At 36.5% G+C, this 21,206-nt stretch overlaps 1 protein-coding gene across 1 annotated transcript; it reads left to right on the top strand.

The window, feature by feature from the left end:
* The first annotated feature begins 7,542 nt into the window (after positions 1 to 7,542).
* Positions 7,543 to 20,962, top strand: LOC139118585 (uncharacterized). The gene is made up of 9 exons (XM_070681980.1): positions 7,543 to 7,685; positions 10,481 to 11,247; positions 11,905 to 12,435; positions 12,866 to 12,970; positions 13,171 to 13,239; positions 15,134 to 15,323; positions 15,831 to 15,961; positions 16,569 to 16,817; positions 17,265 to 20,962. The coding sequence occupies exons 1-7, from the start codon at positions 7,639 to 7,641 to the stop codon at positions 15,841 to 15,843; spliced, it is 1,722 nt and encodes a 573-aa protein (XP_070538081.1). The 5' UTR covers positions 7,543 to 7,638; the 3' UTR covers positions 15,844 to 15,961; positions 16,569 to 16,817; positions 17,265 to 20,962.
* Positions 20,963 to 21,206: the final 244 nt, after the last annotated feature.

Raw genomic sequence — 21,206 nt, 5'->3', positions numbered from 1 at the left:
ACCTTGCTTTGAAAGGCGAAAAGCGTATTATGGCTTGCACAGCTGACAGAAGTGATAGGGCTTCATGAAGCGAAGTCTGAAGGGTATTGTTGATGTATTTTTGGAATGACACCAGTTTGCAATGTCAGACATCGTTTCCGTTTCTTCCAGTAAAATCAAGATGTATTTCAACATTACATTCCTTTCTTTCAATAGCCTGTTGTAAGCCAACAGACAATGTCTACTTTTACAGTACATGTGTGTGGGTTGTGATTTTAATATAGTTAGATTGAAGCAAATGTTTTTAAATATGAAATCTGGCATTGTATGCTAAAATAGTATTTTTAAATGAATCAGCTAGGTGGATATTATTTCAGTCACATGAGTTGGTTATTATTTTGAAAGAGTCTGCTTAGCTAACTAAATATTTTTTAATCAAGATTCATGTTATGGTTATTAAATTTCCTGTGATTTATTTGAAAGTTTCATGAGCACAAATACTAAAGATGTTTGACATTCATTATTATTATTATTATTTTAGGGAAGTGGACAAGCCATAATTATGAGTGGTTGTGTTTTAGTATGTGAACAATATTTTCTTCCATTTTAATCATCAGCTCTGATTTAACTATAATTAATGAGAGAGTAGGCTTAACCGTTTCAGCGCCAAAGTCAATTTGTGTTGCCTTTACAAAAAGTGCCCTTGTCAATTTTTGTCAGATCTTTGCCCAAATTTAAAAGAAAGTAGCCAATAAAATTTGATGTAAATTTGGTCCAAAATTATCAAAAGTTTTCAGAAAAATTCATCAAAATTGGTAAAATGCATTCAAATTTTGGTCGGAAAAATTACAGCATTTTATCACAATGAGTCGGCCCAAACCTGTTGTTACAGTATGATGGTTAGTGCAGACCTACGTATGTGAAGGAAAATGCTGTATTTCCATTGTGTTTGCACTAGCACCCTTTTTTATTTTGAAAACAAAATTTCAGTATTTTGAATGTGTACATTATGTTCATACATGTATGACTATGTGCAGCATAAAGCTCAAAGGGTGAAAATGAAAAAAATATAATGTGTATGTAATGATAAATAGGAAAGCATATCACTTATCAATATACCTACCCTTTTTTCATGACTGGTCAAAAGAACAAGGATTGGAATCTATTTAGCAGGTTACTTCTTATTATTTTAACATGCAGTTGTCATTCCCGTTGATTCAAGAGCGTTGTGTCGGTGAATTCTAGCACACACATGATACACACAGGGGTCACCGATGTTGACCTTTGTAAGTGAGCTCACCCTCTGAACATCTTAACACTTGTCAAATTGAAATACCAGCACACTGCGCTTTCCTGCAGAAAGATTGCAGTGGAGGATACGGACTAACAGGCTTTGTAAATTTGATTATCCCCCGAGTCAGAGTCCATTCCAGTTTTCTAATTACATCTTGTGTTCTATCAGATACAGTAACAGGACACAGATATACGGTAGGACTGTTTAAGATCCTATTATAGAATAGTTTAAGTCCTTGTTTTCAAAGAATGTCCAGCTATTTGCTAGATAGATGATATGAAATTTATTTTTGGGTTATGGCAATAGCTTTCCATCCTTGCATATGCATACAGTACGGTATATACGGTACCGGTATGTGGCTCCTTGTTCTAGCTAATTCCTAATTTGACCCACATCCATGTTTTGCCAATAAGGGACTTCCAGTTTTCATTCCGGTTGCTTCCTTTTTCATTTTCCTCCGAAATTAAAAACAGGAAATCTCTCCCAAAATTTCAGTAGTTGATCCTGTGAAATGTAGCTAGGCTCATCAGCGTGATCTGAAATTACAAATAAAATGAATAGATCAATAAAATTTTAAGAGCATAATGTTGATATATAATATCAATTTTCCCTTATCAATTTTCCCTTTCTAAATCTGTATATCTCATAGTATAGTCTACCTGTATAGCCGCAAGATTTGGTGGTACCAGTGTAATGTGGCATACATCTACATTTTGCCGTCTCAGGCAAGGATTGGTCATAATGCTTGGAGTCAGTAGCGTACGGTCATTTGTTAAAAAAATGGTTGTAACAGACCTTATGGTACCCACCACATTCACAGTGCAAGAAAGGCAATTTTTCTGCAAGTTGACCACAACTCCAATCAGTGGTGTTTATTCAGCTCTGAAAAATATGATTTAAGAAAATTATGTAAATTTATCTGTACCCATGTAGATCAAACACAATGTTGATTACTAACTTGTGGCTTCTGTCCACCTCTTATTAATGATAATTGATATAAGATTGTGTGTTTGTGTGTTAAAGAAGTGAGATTTGCACCTTGAAGTCACTTCTTGGTGTTGATACATGCAATGCAGGCGTGACCTAAGATGACCTCTGTGAAGCTTGTCATACACATGCTGCATATTGTATAAGCAAAGATAAATAATCTATAGCCTTTCTTCCCATCACTATAGTATAGTATAGACATGTTGTAGATGCTTTTTTGGCAGAGATCAACATGCAGATAGCTATTGGTCAATTTTCGGTGTCAGTACCCACTGACATTACCCAAGCTACACATACTGACTGTTGTGACCTCATACTGTATACTGTGCATGTATTTCGAGTTTATATCTCGAGAGACCTTTCTTTTGCTCCATCAAATCACACATTGATTAATCTCTCTCTCTTGAGGCAATGCAACTTGTAAGAGTCAAGTTTTCAATATTGCTAACTGTGTGTATGGAAAGGTACATTGAAACAGCAGTTATTGATGCCGACATGTGCATAAAGTATGTACAAAGGGCGACCATAGGCAGTCTAAGGGTAAACATAATCTTTTATAGAGTATCTATACAGTCAATTAAGTCAGGTCGTTGCCCTGCTCAGTGCTTCCTTCAGAATGCTCAGAAAACAACTACATAATGAATCTGTTTCTTGGCAAAATTTACCAACGATATCTTGTGCCAAATTTAATTAATCACACTAACATAAAATAGGATGTGTACAAATCAAAATATTATAAAGGTCGTGTTGGGTCAGGGGACTGACGTAGTTAGATTTTTATCAGCTTCCGAGGTACTGTTTTGATGATGATTTATAATGGAACTATTGTCTGTGATAGATATCACAGTGTGACAGTTAGATGTAGGTTTATCAGTACGCATAACCAGTGATTAGGAGATATCAATATTATATTTTTGACAAATTTAAGTAATATTGGCAGAAGGTTGGAACTGCAGAAGTCAAAATATTGAGACCGTTGAGACGTCACGCTGAGAGATTTTTATCAGCTCCGAAGTACTGTTGTAATGATGATTTATCATGGAACTATTGTCTGCGATGGGTATCCCAGAGCGACAGCTCGGAGTTTGTTTGTCAGTGTGCATGTGACAAGGAGATACACATAAATTGACACGCGATCTGCCGTCGGGAATTGTTTCCGTGTCATCTTCCAAGAACTGTAAAAAAGAATGCGGATCATGTAATATCATTTTTACGTCCACTGAGTGTCCTGTTTACATCGTTTTTTTTTTATTTTTGTTACACTGAAATAAAATTTTTATTAATGAATGCTGCTTTATTATCGAGTGATATTAAAAAATTTAATTTCATGTAGGTTCACAAAATATGTAATACTTTTATGTTTTTCCTCTGTCAAAATATACATATTTGCAGCAATGCTCCATCATAAAATTTTGATTTGAGTGCATTGAAATTATTGGCAATGATTTTCCGTAAATTATTTATGTAGTGAGAACAGAAAATCCTAACAAAACAATATCGAGATAAATATAGCAAATTGTTGCTGCCGTCAAAGAATAATGACCTTGTTTAAATCCACACAAATACTTGTTTTCCAATGTCATGACCTTGCCAATCCATTCTGTTGTTTTTGTTGTCAATTATACATTTCTGCCTCCCACTGTGCAGTTGCGCAGACACATACAAAAACTCTCATTGACTGGGCGGCATTTACATATTCCCCTGGAACGCATTCAAAGCAATGACATCATAATACCTCATTTCAAGGGTAGAACGTGATCAGTGACATTCTCTAGTGGCGGGCTTCCGCGGAACACGGAACAGTTGCTTGGGTTGAGTGGACGACAACTCTTTCACATTTCTCGCCAGAGTCTGTGCAATCAGCGTCCCAGAAAATGACTAGCTTCCTCAACCAGCAGGAGTGAAATGAACATGTATCTCCATAGGCAGCCCAAAGCGTCAGTTTACACAATGCGTATAATTCTACTTCTGAAAAAATTGATATAGACTTGCTCCAAGTCTGTGGGCATGTAAATACATGTATCAAAACTTAATAAATTGAAGGAATGAACTTCAGCAGACTGTCAGGCTAGGTGTACATGTGGGCTGGTGCTTAGATTTTGGGGTGAACGCCTTGCCCCACAAGGGGCCGGAGAGTAGCTGGTCTGACGAGATCAACCAAGTGACTGGTGGCCAGACTAGAATTGATACATATGTTATCAAATGCAGACATCAAATTATTTAGTGTATATTTATTTCGGTGGTAATAAAATCTAGCATTTTTCTCCATCTGGCAAGACAATTACAAAATGGAAACCCTGAAAATGCAACTTTTCCGCACTCTGAAAGGAAAATATGTAACAGCATTTGTTATTCATCAATGAATACATTGTCTGGGATGGGAAACCCATTGAAGTTTAAAATTTGATACTGTGGTAATCCTAGACCAGAACAGATACACAGTAGTCTTCATACTATCATCAAACTCATGTAAAAACAACTTTATTCACTGAATGATTATATGACAGTTGTAACATTTAGCTTGTTTAGTAGCGTGTCTCTCTTTTGAAGTATTTTAATTGCATTTAATTGTATTTGCTGAAGTAGATAAGAGACCTTAGCTGTCATGTTGACAAAACTATTTCTTTCAGGGGGGGGTTGTTCCAGTTTGTGGATGTATTTACAACATAAATGATAATGAAGTGGTTTGTATGGGTTTGTTGTTAATATTCCAAATTGTGATAAATTGTATGTGTGTAACATGAACGTTGCCTTTAGAAAAAGTCAGGGTCTGTCAAACATATCGTAGTTCTGACAAAGTGAAATGTTCAGCAAGCACAGAGATGTGATTTTTACAGTGGCATCGTGCCATTGTTGAAGCAATAATGTACATGTACCACATTTCAACCCAAAATGGACACATACAAATCTTGCACAACATAATGTACAAGGCAAATCTGAGTACTACACTATGGAGTGAAAACTTTGCTAGTGAATTTTCGGATGTAGAAAACGTCTTTGGCTTCAGTGCTGGATTATCAGATACATATCAGTAATAATCTAGGGGGTGGGGGTATCGCAAAATTCACTGGTGTTGATAAAGCTATACCGGTAATATAATTCTCATCAATGAATCGTGCTGAAAGTAACGTACATGCATGACCGGTTCAGAGTCCCTTACAAAATAGGTTGAAGGATGGACCAGGGGCAAGACATGTGTAAACATGCTACCAGCTGAGCTTGTAACACAAAAATTGACAATAGTGTGAAAAGGAAAATTTACAAACTGAAACAGGCAGAAAGACTTACCAGACAACTGGACACACAACAGACTAAGTAGTAAACAATAGGCCTGTTGCTTGATGAAATTGGTATACTTCAGTAAAACAAAACATCAAAAAAATATTATGCACATTAATAGGTATAACTCAAAAGCTAGAAGTTGTTATTGTACTTAATACTACTAATAATAATAAGTTTGCTGATTTTACAGAAAACATAAAAATAAAAATAAAAGTACTCGTTTCAGTACTCTGTACAAAAATAGGAATCAAATACTGTAGATACCCGGTATATATAGATATGATAACTATCTCCAAGTTCAAAGTTTTGTTTCTCTGTTATAAGTACTGGAAATAACAATGGAATATATGATCTGCGTTAACAAGTACATGTACAACGTTGGTGGTGCTACACCCCTGATGCAGTACATCGGTTTGTTTCTCATAAAAATCGGGAAGTTTTAAATATTTTTTTCGTCATCAGAGCTGGCAGATAGAGATACGTCAAAATTCATCCACTGACGCAGACAGCTAGACAGTCTTACTGACTTTCACGCAACCAGCACAATACTGTCATTAAAGATTTATTTCGTATTGACCTGTACCGCCCACATTTTGTGATGCGGCATCTTCGCATTGTGATTTTTTTTGTACATTTGAAAGTGTCGGAACAAAGAAGTACAAGAATTATGAAGTCAGTTATTCGTAGAAATTGCCCCACAGGTGAATCCTGTCAACCAGACAGAGCAGATACCAGCCACGCTTCCTGTTTTTCATTACCAGGTTTATTCAAGCTGATTTTAAATCCTGTTTACGAGTGGTTTGTGCATTGTCCCTAAACACTCACAAAGTCGTCTTTTATCACATCGTTTCTTCACCAGGTCGTTACCCTGTCCCTAACAATAACAGACACTGATCCCCAATCCAATTTAACAAGACTGATAATTTCAGAGTGGCCGAGTTTCCTTCCTGCTTATCCATTATTTGAATTTAAAGGGGAAACTCGTTTTTCAGTTTTTCTCACGTGAAGTACTTGTACCAGTAGGTCTAGGGTGTAGTTGTTTTTTGAAGGGTGACCCCGCATCCATTTTTGACAAAATGACACAACCGCTAGGATTGCTCGCAAGCTGCTAAACAAATGAACATCTGGTCATTTGCATATCAATTGGAAAAATTAGTTGCTTTTGTACTGATACCCGACTTTGTTTTTGAATTAAAATTAGTAATTGCTTTGGAATTTGGCATGTGGTAGCTGTAACCGGATTGTTGGTATGGTATGTGTCATGTACCGGTATTGTCTATTACTGTTTGCACTTTTCGATGTGCTCACATACGCTGTTGTTCACACTCATTGACAAAAAGCAGGTGAAGAAGTGCATGGACAAAAACATGTTGAGTAATTCTGAGTTGCTGCTTTTGTGTATGATTCACTGAGGTGATAGTGGTTGTTAGCTGCAAAACCACGTAAAGTGAAACAAAAAATCTAGAAAAATCTACTTTTCTGAAATTGTATTTCAATTGACCTGATTTATACACAGTTAAATTGACCAAATATGGAAGTGTGTAATTTTAATAATGAACATATTATTAATAATCATACAGTGTTTTTCAAAGACCCATTCATAAAAATTTACTAATAGAAAATTTGTCATGGTCGCATGTCAATCACTACATTCAAATGGAATAGCCCATTTCCATATATGGTGTTTGCCCACTCACACCTGAGCAATTTTCAGCGAACAGCATGGTGAATTTCCTGGATATATGAATAATTCATTGATGTGACCTCCCTTGAACCAAAATCGCTTACGCTGATTGGATGTTCTTTCAGATACCAATGAAACATAGCGGTTTCGTCTTTTGAAATTGTGATAAAAATTGCAGCTGTTTTCAGTGGCCTACGTGTGTGATCTCACTCAAAAAATTACAAAAAAAGACAGGGTCAGTCACTCAAACGGTATGCATAATAAATCACTTTGCCGAGTCACCGTTTATAAGAGTGTGACGAGCTGTCTCTCACATTTAGAGGCAAATCGAACAACGGAACCAGTTCGTGTTTACCTCAGTACATACGCAGTTATATTTTGATGTCCACGTAATTATTGTGATCAAGTCAATATGAGATTGTTACAAAGAACCAACAGTAAACCTGGAGCTTTTTCAAGGTCAGCGGTTTTTTTCTGATCAATTTCCTACGATTATTCCAATTGTTTTATATTCTGTTCTGTGTACTTTTATACCTGGTCGTATGTGCTGACTATACAGCATAATATTGGATATCTTTGAAATTTTAACTGAAAGTCTTGTGATGGACATTTTGTATTTCAGTACAGTATATATTACAAAAAACCAAATAATTTTTATGTAAAATTCATTCTCAAATAATTATTTTTAATTCACTACCGAGTAGCAGTGACAAGTACGTATGATTCATCACTGTGCAAATTGTTCAATTGAACTTTTCCGTGTCGTCTGAGGTCGGTCATACCGCTCGTTTGTTCTTATGCAGGCTATTGTGCAACCATCTGAATTCAAATGAAATCACCTGTCTGTCCAGAAAATAAATCAATCATTCAAAGTGGTTCATCAGAAAGGAAAATAGACAATCATTTTACAATATTGCTTTTCTTCACAGTGGTCAATCAATTATTTTGTTTCATTTTTTGTTTCAAGCTTGAACAGAATATGATTCATCATAGATAGTGCAGGTTTTCAAAAATAATACCAGAATCGGCTTTTGTGGACAAGAATTTCAATTTTTTTTTCGAAATCTTTTGGTTCATGATGATTGTAGATGGCAAATATATAAAAATGAAAAAAAACCCCGGCATCCACAAGATTGGTATTTGAATGGAAGTACTGTATCAGTGCGCATGAATTGTGTAAATTATAAAAATGACAAACGGCATCCTCAAAGCTGGTATTTGAATGAAAGTACATGTACTGTAGCAGTGCGCATGAATTGACTGGCCGTTATACCTTTTCGTTGCAGTCAGTAGACTGTGAAATCTCAGAATATAAAGACAATACAGTTACATGTATATGGATGAGTCACACAGCCAGAGTGAAATGAACAAAAAAAATTTAAAGTAATCGATTTTCAAATAAATTGCGCATAAATAATGTATCCAGTCGCGTGTTGCTGAAGGGAGGCATTCTGTAATAATACAGGCAAGATCTTAAACCCTTTCACCACCAATGGTTTGGCCCAAATCCATTGTTAGCAATGGTGAATGCGGACCTGTCTACATGGAATAGGGGTGAACAGGTTGATATTGATGAATCATTTCTGTGACTGTTATATTGTAATCTCATTGGAACATTATGTACTTCACACTGTGGCAATTCAAATCCATTCTTCATGTCTGTATAAAATACAGAACTAGAGAGGCACTTGGGCTACAATTTTTTCTGACCACAGATTCATAAGTTTAAAGTATCAAAGAATTCAATATTTCATTAATCTATTTAAGACACATCCAAATATTTATTTGCAGAACATTTTATCTATTAGGCAGTAAAATGTACACCAATCTTCGTTCAAAAGAAATATTGATAATTAGCAGTGGCTGACTACTTCAAGAAGTTAATATGAATTATGACACGGATATTTTTATGAGTTTGTATAAATTACAATGTTTACAACAAAGCTTCAGAGGAAGACTATGTGCCGCTCGACAATTTAATATCTAATCATGGTTTCAAAAATTCATTATCTTTTTATGGAATATTTAGATATGATGCAAAGTTAAATTTTTAATTTGTTGTAAATTTTTTGAACACTGTGGGTATGTGCATTTTGATACATACTTTAAAAGCAAAATTCAATTTTTCTTATCTTTAATACATCATGTATCATTATACATTCTGGAATTGACATATTAGTGTCTGAATTGAAAGTGAAAAAAACAGAACCTGTAGAGAAACATGATCTATTCAATAGAAGAAATAATTCAAATGAAGTTAATTATTGAAAGGTCGTCATAAATATATGAGAATATTAGTATCTCATGAGAAACTGTCTTAATTTGGAATTGAGATGAATAGAAAAATTAAAAAGCATTTCTCTCATGTTACACTGACAGGTATGTCTGTAGAAATGACTTTGTAAAATATTCATTTTCAGGGTTTTATTTATGCGTTAAATACTACTTAAAACTAGTGTCTAGAGTACATAGAAATGTGTTGTTTACAATTGTAAAAAATTCAATATCAGTGTAAACTTTTTGCAAAAATACCTATGAGTTACTGTTATTGGGTGAGGAAAGATGTGAATTTTAATTATTTTATGATCTACTGGTACATGTACCTGTAGTTTTGGTACATGTGAATTTAAAAGTCATCGACCTCCACTGTCCTTACAAATTACTCAAATCCTTGTTTCTCTCCCGGTCAGTGACCTTGCCTTTCGTTGCAGGGCCATCAAAACAAGCAACGTACATTTTGATTGTGAATAATTTGCCGAACTGAATGTACATTAGGTACTGATAAAAGCCAGTCTGAACGGGAATTCAACTATTTCAAGGACGGTTGTCTGCAGCGTTTTGTGTTTGCCTTAGAAAGAAATGTCATCACCCTCGAATATCTGGGACAGTGGTACGCGATTGTACTTTCAGTGTTGACGTAGACAACATTATGTCGCATGCCTTGCTGTACAGATGTCGTTAGGACCCCCTCTGGCTAGACACTGAGCAAACGTGTACTTTCAGTTGAGAAAATAGTCTTTTTCAAGATCTGTGATGCATGCTTTAGCATGGATAGCTTAAAAAATGTGCTTTTGTGTAAATTGGAACTTCTTTGTAAAAAAAGGAATTTAGATTTGAATGTAGAAAGCGGAGAGAAAGAGAGACAGACAGAGAAACTGAATCTTGATTAGTATTGTATGCAAATTATTTTTAAATTCTTTGTCATTACATGGGATGACTCATTACCTATATTGATTGTTCTGTTTTCTTCCCAGGGAGAACCTGCAAGAGGTCATTCACCCCAGAACCGTCATGGCAACCACACCCGTACTTTCATCGGACGTTGTGGAGGACAGTGGTTGCTTCGAGGAGAAACCATGGGAGCTGAGGAGAGAGTGCACTGTGCCGAAGGTCAAGGAGGAAGCCGAGAAGGTCCTGGACGTGTTCTTGAAGCGGAGCCTGAGCATGAACGATGCCTCCCCGCGGCGCAAATACATGATCAAAGTTCGCAAGGAGGTGGGCCGGGGTAAAACCATCTCCAAGTACTCAGACATTGCTGAGGAGACTGACTTGACAAACATTGGCCGCAGCAGCTTCAGAAAAGCGGTGGAACATTCAGTCATAGATAATATCGAAGATGATGTGGATGATGATGAAGATTCTGAACCCAAATCAAGCTCAGCTCCAGGGAGTTTACACTACCGCGTGCAATTAAAACCCACTGAAGAGACTCTTAGAAAACTTGATCAAATCCAAGCCAAGTTAGAAAACCAATCACCTGGAACTCCTTCCAGGAAAAAGAAGCACTCTTTCTCGTCTTTCGCCAAATCCATACAGAACTTTCTCAAGTCACCCACAAAGTCCAAGAAACTCAGCGACTTCAAAGAAGCTGACAAGAAGGAGAAGGAAAAAGAGCACAAGAAGCTGGGAATCAGAGCGAGTTTCAGGAAGAAGTTCGCCAAGAAAGAGAAAAGGAAAGCGTCAAAGGAGAGAGAAGGTGGTTCACAGGACAGTATTCTTACTCCCAGTAGTGCTGCATCAGGTAAGGCAAGAATGATTTTCTCAAAACTTTTTGAATTTTGAGTTTTAAACTCTTTGACTGATACAGTCAGTCAACTAAACACCCAGAGAAATATTGTACACAAAACAGTAGCTGGATTACACTTTTATTCATTATTCTTATTTACAAGCCAAATACTTTCAATAACAAATCTGAAAGATTACTTCGACGAAAGTATATATCACATGTAAATATTATGTAAATGTATGTAAATTTTGCAATTTATTGTAAACTCTTTGTAAAAGAGTTTTCCGTACATTGTGGAAACGCTCTCTTGCGTATTTATGTTCTAATCAGTTTGAGCGCATGCACAAGTCCTGTACTAATTTTATCTTCCCAAAATTTTGTAGAAAACTTATAAATCAAATCTATTCATCTAGTTTTTAAAACACAAGGTAGTTGCTGAGATTTGAAATACCATGTGGTAGTGTAGTTACCCTGGTTTGAAATGCAAGTTAATATGATTTTTCATTGGGAACATTTTTGTTGCTCTGACACTAATACAAGTTGCAAAAACATTCAAAAATGCCTGTATTCAGTAATTATTACAGGAAACAGGAATAGTGTTTAATCACCTGTAGATATGCATAATAGAGACGTCAGCCAGCCTCATGTTGTCATGGTTTGTTCTCTCACCAGATGCCATCACGCCGTCTTCCCTTTCATCGAACGATATCCTAGAGTCCGATAGTGCCACCTCAAAGAAGACCAAAAAGTACAAAAAGCACCGGGGATATGATGACGCCATGACCCCAGACAGTGCCGCAGTGACCCCTGACGCGTACCCAAACGGTGGCATCGGTCAAATTTACACCAGTGCTGCAGACCAGGATGTGATGGTCAGAAGGTCGGAGGAACATGAAAACGTTCATTTAGTGTCACGTGATGGACGATATACATACCGCTGTCAGGTATACCGGTCGCAAACGGACAATAAACGAGAGTCAAAAGAAAGCGAAAAAATGAAAGATTATCCTGAAGAATTTCCACTAATTTACAATGGTGGAAGTGACGATACCGATGGCCCAGGTGCCAGCCGATTGAGTGACTTTGACCAGGTCAGGCCTAGAGTACGGGGACCAGCACGACCAACAAGTCTGAACTTACCGAGCTCTGCCGTGATAGTTCCAGACAGATTGGCTCGCCCAGCGACAGCAGTTGGGTTAAACGGTATGTAAAATTTTTGGAACTTTTAAGCATACACACATTGTATATGGTACAATTTTGACTGTAAAACAATATTTCGTTATGATCTGTAATTTTTCTAATTGATGTTTGGCAAGCTATATGGCAAGCTAAATTTTAGATTTTAAAATTCCATTTCAGCAAAGGATCACAGCAGGCAATAATAGTGAGTCAGTCTGGCGCATTCTACGAGAGCTACTCTAACTGCACACACACTCAACAATTGAACAAACCATCTTTGAAATTTTAAAGAGGACTAAAACTTTAAAAAGAAAATTACACAAATTCAAAAAAAAAAAATTTATAGGTGGCTATACAAATCAGTCAAACAGACATTTTTGATAGTTTCGCTGGTTCCGTTATATAGTTCATTTTACAGAGATGACGAACGTAGATATTTTTCACACTGATACAGGTATAACAGAAGCTCTGGAAATGGAACTGGACAGAGATCTCAGGATACGACACGACTCTGCCGGTGATCTTCCCTCTGATGTAGTAACAGATGGAGGCAACGAAGGTAAGTTCTACCACATGATACTCACAAAGTCCCAAACAACTGTTTATCATGATGTCATAGTGATGTCACCGACATTATTGTTATTGTCACAGCTGATGAACACTGCCCCTGTTAGGTACTCAAGACACTTCTTTTGTCTTTACTAACATCGGTCAACTGTCTTCTCTTTTGCTGCCGTCTTGATTTCTGGGATTCTTTAGTGGACAGTAATCAGTATTATTACATAATAGATGGTCTCAGACCTGGAATAATACTCATACCAGCTGCAGGTGAGAAATCTTCATGCCATCGGCTGTTGTCTTGAGTGTTCCACCCTAGAGTAGTTTTTCGTTTGCATGGCTTCCTTTCCTGTTGTGGGCAAACTTTTCAGTGCTGCGCCAATCTTGTACTGTTCTTAGCAAAACATGCTGTGGTCGTATATGTGCTTTTTCTGTGGGTGCATCTTCTGTTTTAGTTTTAACCTTTTGAGCGCCAAAGTCAATTTTTGTCGCCTTTATGAAATATACCCCAGTTAGTTTTTTTCAGATTTTTCGCCAAAAATTTTGATAAAAAACTGGAGTCAATGAAATGTGATGTGCATTTGGTCCAAAATAATCAAATAAATTAAGAAAACTTCATAAAAACTGGTAAAATGCTTCATAAAAAATGGTAAAATTTGGTTGGACAATTTACAACTCTCAAAGGGTTAAAAACAACGCTTAGTACATGCAGCATTTTCTGTAAACATTATTTTTCAATCTACCGTATCGCCTCGAAATGGCCCAAGAAAAATTTTCTTAAATGCAACAGTGAAAAAAAAACAATTTTCTTTTTTTTCTGTATGAAATGTGTACCATTGCTAATATGTCCTTTCGTGATATCATTTTGAACGTATGTGCTACAGTAATTTGCTGTTGTTCAAGTTGTGTTGTATGGTTTAATGTTGTGTTTGATCTTGCCCATTGAAAAGCATCGTTTTGATTTACCAGGAAAACTCAAGTGTAAATTATCGGATACATTCATGTGTGAAAGCAGCAAAAACAATTAGTTCGAATAAGATTGTAAAATAGTAATAATATAAATGTTTGACTGATATCTCTGGTTAGGACTGTCAAGTAGTTTAAAAAGAATCAGTCTTGTCTGTGGCTCTGACTACACATGTATCTCATAGGATTTAAAGTTGAAACCGGTTTCGTCACAAAGTATGAAAGAATTTGTGAATATAAACATGCATAAGTTCATAAACAGAGAAAAAACACATGCACAAATTGTGATTTTAGGACAAGGATTTAATCCTGATATTCAGAAAAAAGTACAGAGTCCGGCAGATGGATATAAGTATTTCACATCAGCAGTTAAGTAGAAGAAAAAAAAATTGCGGACATGCACAAGGCTGAGCATTAACTCAAATTTACGCCATAGGGTAATAATTTCCAGTGAAGTTACACGTACACTCTACTCAGCGTACAGTGTACTGTACTATGTACTGACTGCTGACTGAAAGTGAAGGTTGCCATAAGTTTGTTTTGGTTCCTAGCTGCTCATATATACACTGGCTGACTTTGCAGTTGTATTTAGTCTTCATCTTGGGGACGTATGCTGAGACTCTTCTTTAATCATCTTGGAGAGGAAAGAGAATCAAAACTTCTTTCCAGATTATGCAATGTAATTATGTTGTGAAATGTATGGTTCTTGATTTATATCCATTTGTTTTTGTTTTTAGTGTATTTTGGTGTAACACTGTTGACTCTAAAATTCTTTCGCTGTCTATTTTTACTGTACATTCGCTGTTGCTGATGTTGTCGTTGTTGTGTGTTTCTATGGTTTTGTGAGGTTTCTTATCAACCCTCCGTTCCCCTCCCCCTCCCCACAGGAGTTGCTCTAAAAACATCTGACTTTTCTAAATGATGACAATTGGATTTCACAAAAGTCAGTTACTGTCTGGAGACTTTATCATAAACCGTGTGCTCTGTGTAATTCTGAATTTGAAATTTCAGTGCAAGTGAACTGGGCCTAGTATTTGTTATAAAGTACTTTGGGTTGACTTAGGGGGCCCTCCTATAGTGACTGGATCCCTAGGATTATGTTGAATTGTGAAGTTATTCTGTGTGGACTGAGTATTCTTCAATCTTCCCAAAATAGACATGAAGCTAATCAACATTTATTTATTTCGCACACCAACAGATCTTAGCAGTGAAGAGGAGTACAAGCCGTTCAAAGATCGAAGTGAGAAAGAGAAGGAAAAGTTGTACGAGAAGATCGCAGCAAGATTGTCAGCGATTGGTGACAGAGTCGCAGTGGACCATTCACTTGCAGCAGAGTTTGATGATGGGCTTGGTGCAGTCGGTGGTGAAAGTGACGCGGAGAAAGAAGAGTAAGTATCAATTTTTCTAATTGTCTAGTCCAGATTCTACAGATGGACCATTCCATTTCCCTCTAACAGGTGCTATAAACTATTACACATCAAACAATGTATCAAAATTTCATCAGTTTCATAGAAAATTAGAATACAATGGAAAATTTTGTAACAATGTACACCTACATTGTATGTACATAACATGAAGTAGAATTTTAAGTATAAATTCTTCTTCGTGTTATGTACATAAAATGTAGGTGTACATTTACAACACATCAGTCTGTTGTGAAATCAGTGAGAGTGCGCACCCACACCTATGTGGAAAACAACTACTAGTTCGTAGTTTCCATATCTCATGATAAGGCGTGGTAACAACAAATTTTGTTTCCGGAATAATCACTTGCAAGCATCACTCATCCATGTTTGTTCATGGGCTGTTCATGACGAAGTAGTATATCAAAGATGTCAGTGGAGTGCATGATTTTGAAGTTGGCAGGTGACCCTGAACAATGTTTTCTTCTCCAGGGATAGAAATTGAACAGCCAGATGGCAACTTTGAAAAGGAAGAAGAACCACTTAATTTCACCGAGAACGATGCACGTATGCTGGGATTGCGGCTGCGAGATCACGGTGACCGAAGATCAAGTTCCGAAGTGGTACGTATAGGCTTACTGTATATGAAACTGCTTGGATAGTTCAGAGAAAAAATCAAAAATACTTGTCATTAGCTTTGATATGCCATATTACAGTATTCTTCTGGTGTGAAATGGTGTGACTTTGCCTTTGATGATTGCCAAGAGTGAGAAAGAATCTTTTTGCTGATCACTTTCTGATGTTGCGTTTCTTCCAAGAGCATATGCATTGAACTGTTGTATCTCCAGTATTTCGTTGAAGATTGATTATTAGTGACAAAAAAGATTACACCAAATTCAAAAAGTACCCATGTTGGTTAGACCAGACCACTTCATAAATAAATCGTGCACTGGCTTAAGGTGTGAAGAGTTTTCTTGTAACTTCTGTGAGACTATACGCGGTGCACAGGGTGCTAAATTTATACACCTTTCTTTCACATGCAATTGATGTACTCTTGGAAAGCTTGTAGACCAAAACGGCTTGTTATCTGTCACATATTTGTAGAGGCTGGTGAGCATGAGTTCTGAATATCTGTCTAGGCACTTGTTCTAAATTAATACACAATGCATATTGACAATGAGAACGCTGTACTGATATCTTTGCTCCTATCCTGTATCTTATTACCACTAGTTTTCCATTCCACTGAATGTGCTGATGTCAGTTGTCAGGAACACGGCGTACGACTCCTTCAAAGACGTCGCCCAGACGGTGATCGGTCAGGACACCAGCTGGAAGGAACTGGCCTTGGTCTTGAGGTTGACCAGGGACGCCATCAAGATCGCGGGCTACACACCCGGTGTTGTGAGAAAGATCAAGGACAACACTCTAAGGTTTATCGGTGACAGATTTGCCGAGTGGATTAGTAGCCAGGGAGGCTGGGTAAGTTGACCTTATTTTTTATCTCTCTAAGTCATGTGGTAAAAAGTAATTTTTGGTCCGTGCAGAAACATGATTGTGTTTTTGTATATTTTTTTAACTTTTGTAAGAGCACTTAAGAGCACTCATGATCAACAGGAGTCATGTACTTGTCTTTCTTGTGACCGAACAGTGTCAAATCTAACTTTGGTCCAATCAGCCTTTAACTCGCATGCTCATTCAGTCAGTTAAGAAATTTGTGGAAATTTCCTCGCATCGACTCCACACCGGTACATCTTACATGTAAAATTGTCCTGCGCCAGAGAGAAGGATCTTCAGTGAGAGACTGCATACCGCAGTAGTGGACGTTACTCAGACAATTATTACTGGTCAGCCAAATATCATTGTGTCCAGAAATATTCTTAACCAGAATGAATTATTGACATTTTTGTTTTCAAATTCATTTTACAGAGTTCTTGCATAGGTGAAATAATTTCAGAATCAGAATCAGAAGTGGACTAAGCTGAACACTTGTACAACTCCCAACCATAAACTATGAGATTTACACATATATCCCAGCTCCGGCGACTGTAAACCAACCCTTCGTAGAGTGTCACAGAGAAGTCACGGAGAAGGTTTTGAATCCCCAGAGCACTGCCGAATATTCATCATTTCATCGGAAATCAAGACAGCATGGCTGAAAATTGCAAACAGCACAGTTCTTGACCCATGTCACAAGAATCTTGTGCCATGTTATGTTTTGCTGATTGTGAGTCATGTTGCAGATATGTCAAGTAACATGCCATGTAACAATTTGTGTCAGGTGTAACAGATATACTATACATTTATCAGAACTGTACTTCAAAAGTTCTTTAATATATTTATAAAGTCATATGCCAAGTAACAAAGTTCATGGGTCATGCTACATAAATTGTCTTACATGTAGCATAGTCACCGTGAATCATGTAGCATAAATTATGTATTATTCAAGTTACCACTGTGTAACATATTTCATTTGAAATATGTCATATTTTTGAAAATGTGTTATGTTCCAGGAGCATAGTTCATTGAGGCATGTTGTAAAAATTTGCTGTCTAGCTTTGCTCATGAGTTGTTTAACATAAATTGTTAACTATGTAATATATGTAACATATTTCATGTGACATGTTACATAAATCACATGCCATGTGACAAAGCTCATGTAACAAAATACATTACATGCTGTTGTAACATAGTTCGCGAGACAAGTTACATTATGTGTCATGCAACATATTTCATGAGCCATGTTACATAAATTGTGTCTTTCAACATACTTTATGAATTATGCACAATTAATTTGTATATTTTGTCATGTAGCATAGTTCGTGAACCTTGTTACGTTGAACCATGTGGACGGCATACAATGTAGTGCCTGTATCATGCAACATACTAGTCAGTTTTTAAACCTTACCAAAATTATGCGCATAATAATGATTTATTATGCGCATAATGACAAGAATGAAAATATATTATGCGCATAATTTTCCAAGCTTCACAGAATGATGGAGAAGCCATCTTTTTCATTACATCATTACATGTCACTCTCTGTGAGCAGACATTGTCAAACAAATTCCATGAGAGCTAGGAATTTATGCAAAAGTTTGGTTTTTTTTGAAAGATGAAAATAAATGCTCTGAAAACATTCAAAGTTTTGACCACTCTGAAAGTGTTGCTTTGAGAAGATTCATGAAGTGAAATCATTTACAGAAATACCTGTCCAAAGTAAAATTAAAACCACAAATATTTAGGCATGGTTCTTTCAGGTTAGATAAGCAGAGCGGATAGTATTCCATTCATCGGATGTTCCAAATGCTCAAACTGTTCTGCTGATTAATCGCTAACCTGGAGTGCTGCGGCCACTTTGTACAAAAATCGCAAGTTTTGACTTTTTGTATGATTAGGTATTCCTTTTCATTTTCTGTGTGTTTCTTTCACTATACCTGGGAGGCTGAAATTTTGTTGGGGCGTCTTTTAGTTCTGGATTTGTTTTAACTTCTGCAATCCAAACTGTGCAATGTGTTGTATGTTATACTGTATTTATTGTCAGTGAACTCCTATTTTATTTTAACTCAAATATTGAGAAAACTCCGACAACTTGTAGCAATCTTTTGTAGCAATATTGTACACAATAGAGGCTTCCGGTCACGAAATATTTCTTAGGGCTGACAATGTTTGTATTGAGTGCCGAAAAAAACCCCAAAGTTGTGAACATTACCTGAAAATTGCTTCAATGCTACAGGTCATCGAAAACTAGGCAAGTGTGCTAGTGTTTTTAAAGTCACACGTCATAATATGTCTCCATTTCATTAGTGGGTTTGACATTGTCACAAAATCCGAGTTGATGAAACAGTAAGAAATACAACTTTTCAGTATTCTGTGTTTTATCAGAAGAAATCAGAATACCATGCACTCCTGTATCATTTCTATATTTTTGAAATAATCTGGACGACCCTTCCCCGATAAAACTCCTTTTCATGCTTTGTTTGTAAATATTTACAGAATAGCGATATTATGGTACGCACATTATTTGTATGCAAAATAAGGAGATCTTTGGATCCAGTTGCTTTATTTTGACCTTGTTCAGTTGATGTTGGATAAGAATGTATATATTGTTTATTATTTAGTTAAAGGTAATATAAAAAGTGAAAAGTTCTGTGGATCTCAAGAGTTTAAAGGTCAAAGGTTAACTCTAGTTCAAATCAGGTTTTCAAAGTTGAAAGGTCAAAGTTACTTGTCACCTTTGTTGAAATCAGGTTCTCCAAGCCTTTCAAAGTAAGCTAAACTTTTGTCTTTTTTTCTCCAAAAGTCAAACTTTGTAATTATTTAATAACATAATCATCCACAAATATACAGAATATTTTGGAACTTTCAGTCTTGCCTGTGTGTGTGTGTAGTTATCTTTGAAGCAAAAGTCGTCACTTTGTTTTAGAATTTTGTTTGAGTACATTTTGTATATTTACATTGATTTTCAGTGAGCCATCCATGTAGGGGAATATCCCCATGTGCCACTGGAGCGTATCTATTTTCATGGCCAAGCAGCAACATGTAAGCTTGTGGGTGATTGGTTATTTGCGCAAGATTTTGCCACAATTGTTGTGATAACCAATCACTTTGAAGCTCTCATGATGTTGTAGGCTTGCCTATCATCTCCTCAGTAAAACTTGTATGAGCAGCCTATCACCCATATAAAGCCCATTCCCCAATCTTCTTGTATGTTTTCCCTTAAAATGCAAATTCAAGGTGTTTTTTTTGAGAATCACCTGTTATGAAGAGAGAACCAGTCAAATTCTACCACACTGCCTTCAATACCCCCGCACATGATGATTTTCACTTAACATCAGCAGACAGGTTCACTGGATGTAATTTTACGTGTCAGTTATTTCATTTAATTAAAGGTATACTGTCACCTGTTCCAATTTTGCCACAGTTGCCATGGAAAGAGAAAATCTAACCAATCACAGATTTTAAGCGGGTGGCCGCTTATTAAAAACAGCGCCCTCATATGGGCATTTTGAATACCAAGGAACGCCCCTTTGACCATATGTATGGGCATATTTACATTACAGGTGACTGTATACCTTTAATACAAGTACACTTATAAGAAATGTGACTGCAATGCAAATTTGTCCCCTCTTCCCTTCCAATGTTGGTACAGCTGTATTGTTTCCTATGGCTGAATTGGACCCACACACTGGCAAAACAGGGGTGGGAGGGTTGGGAGGGAGAAAGGGTTTTTATCTGAAAGATCCATTGCCTGAAAGTAAATAGACACACCTTTCTTAGGTTACGGGAAAATCATGAAGTATTCTCGAAAAACTTGTAGTGATGTATCATCCAACTTTTTAAATAAACTTTCAAAGCACACAAAATGTGAAAAATTGAGGTCCGTTGCAGGTTCACTCCCTGGTAGCAAACACCATAACATTTTGACATTTTGACAAAATTTGAAATTTAACTGACTTGCAGTCTCTGTCAGTTTGATTAGAAATCTGTATGCTTTTGAAACTAAGTTTGCAAACCAGCATGTTTTTATCTTCCGCCACATCTGAAGCCATAGTAAATTTTCAAGAATTAAACCCCTTTGTAATTTCATCTTGATTAAATTATTAGAGCAGTTTGAAAGACCATTACATGCAGATATCAGAGTATTATTTCCTCTAAATGCAAAATTAAATGTTCATTTTAGAGGTGGAGAAATGATGTTCCTTTCGCTTCCACAGGCTTATATTTCACAATTTCCAGAATGAATTCTGTGGAATATATCCTGTCTTCTTGAGAAATGTGCCGATCAAACTATCTTCCACCAGTTCCTTCAAATATAAGTCGGATGTAATATTTATTTATGAAATATGCAAATTAGACAAGCTATCTGCA

The sequence above is a fragment of the Ptychodera flava genome, chromosome 2 (assembly GCF_041260155.1).
Source record: "Ptychodera flava strain L36383 chromosome 2, AS_Pfla_20210202, whole genome shotgun sequence".
In the NCBI taxonomy this organism is placed as follows: Eukaryota; Metazoa; Hemichordata; class Enteropneusta; family Ptychoderidae; genus Ptychodera; species Ptychodera flava.
The sequence above is the reverse complement of the archived record's forward strand: the minus strand, read 5'-3'. Positions and strand labels throughout refer to the sequence as shown.

Bases quoted from the DNA above. Each gene is read 5' to 3' on its own strand.
- LOC139118585 (XM_070681980.1), top strand. From the start codon at position 7,639: ATGAGATTGTTACAAAGAACCAACAGTAAACCTGGAGCTTTTTCAAG. The intron at 12,436-12,865 runs GTATGTAAAATT...ACACTGATACAG, and splicing joins GACAGCAGTTGGGTTAAACG to GTATAACAGAAGCTCTGGAA. The intron at 13,240-15,133 runs GTGAGAAATCTT...GCACACCAACAG, and splicing joins AATACTCATACCAGCTGCAG to ATCTTAGCAGTGAAGAGGAG.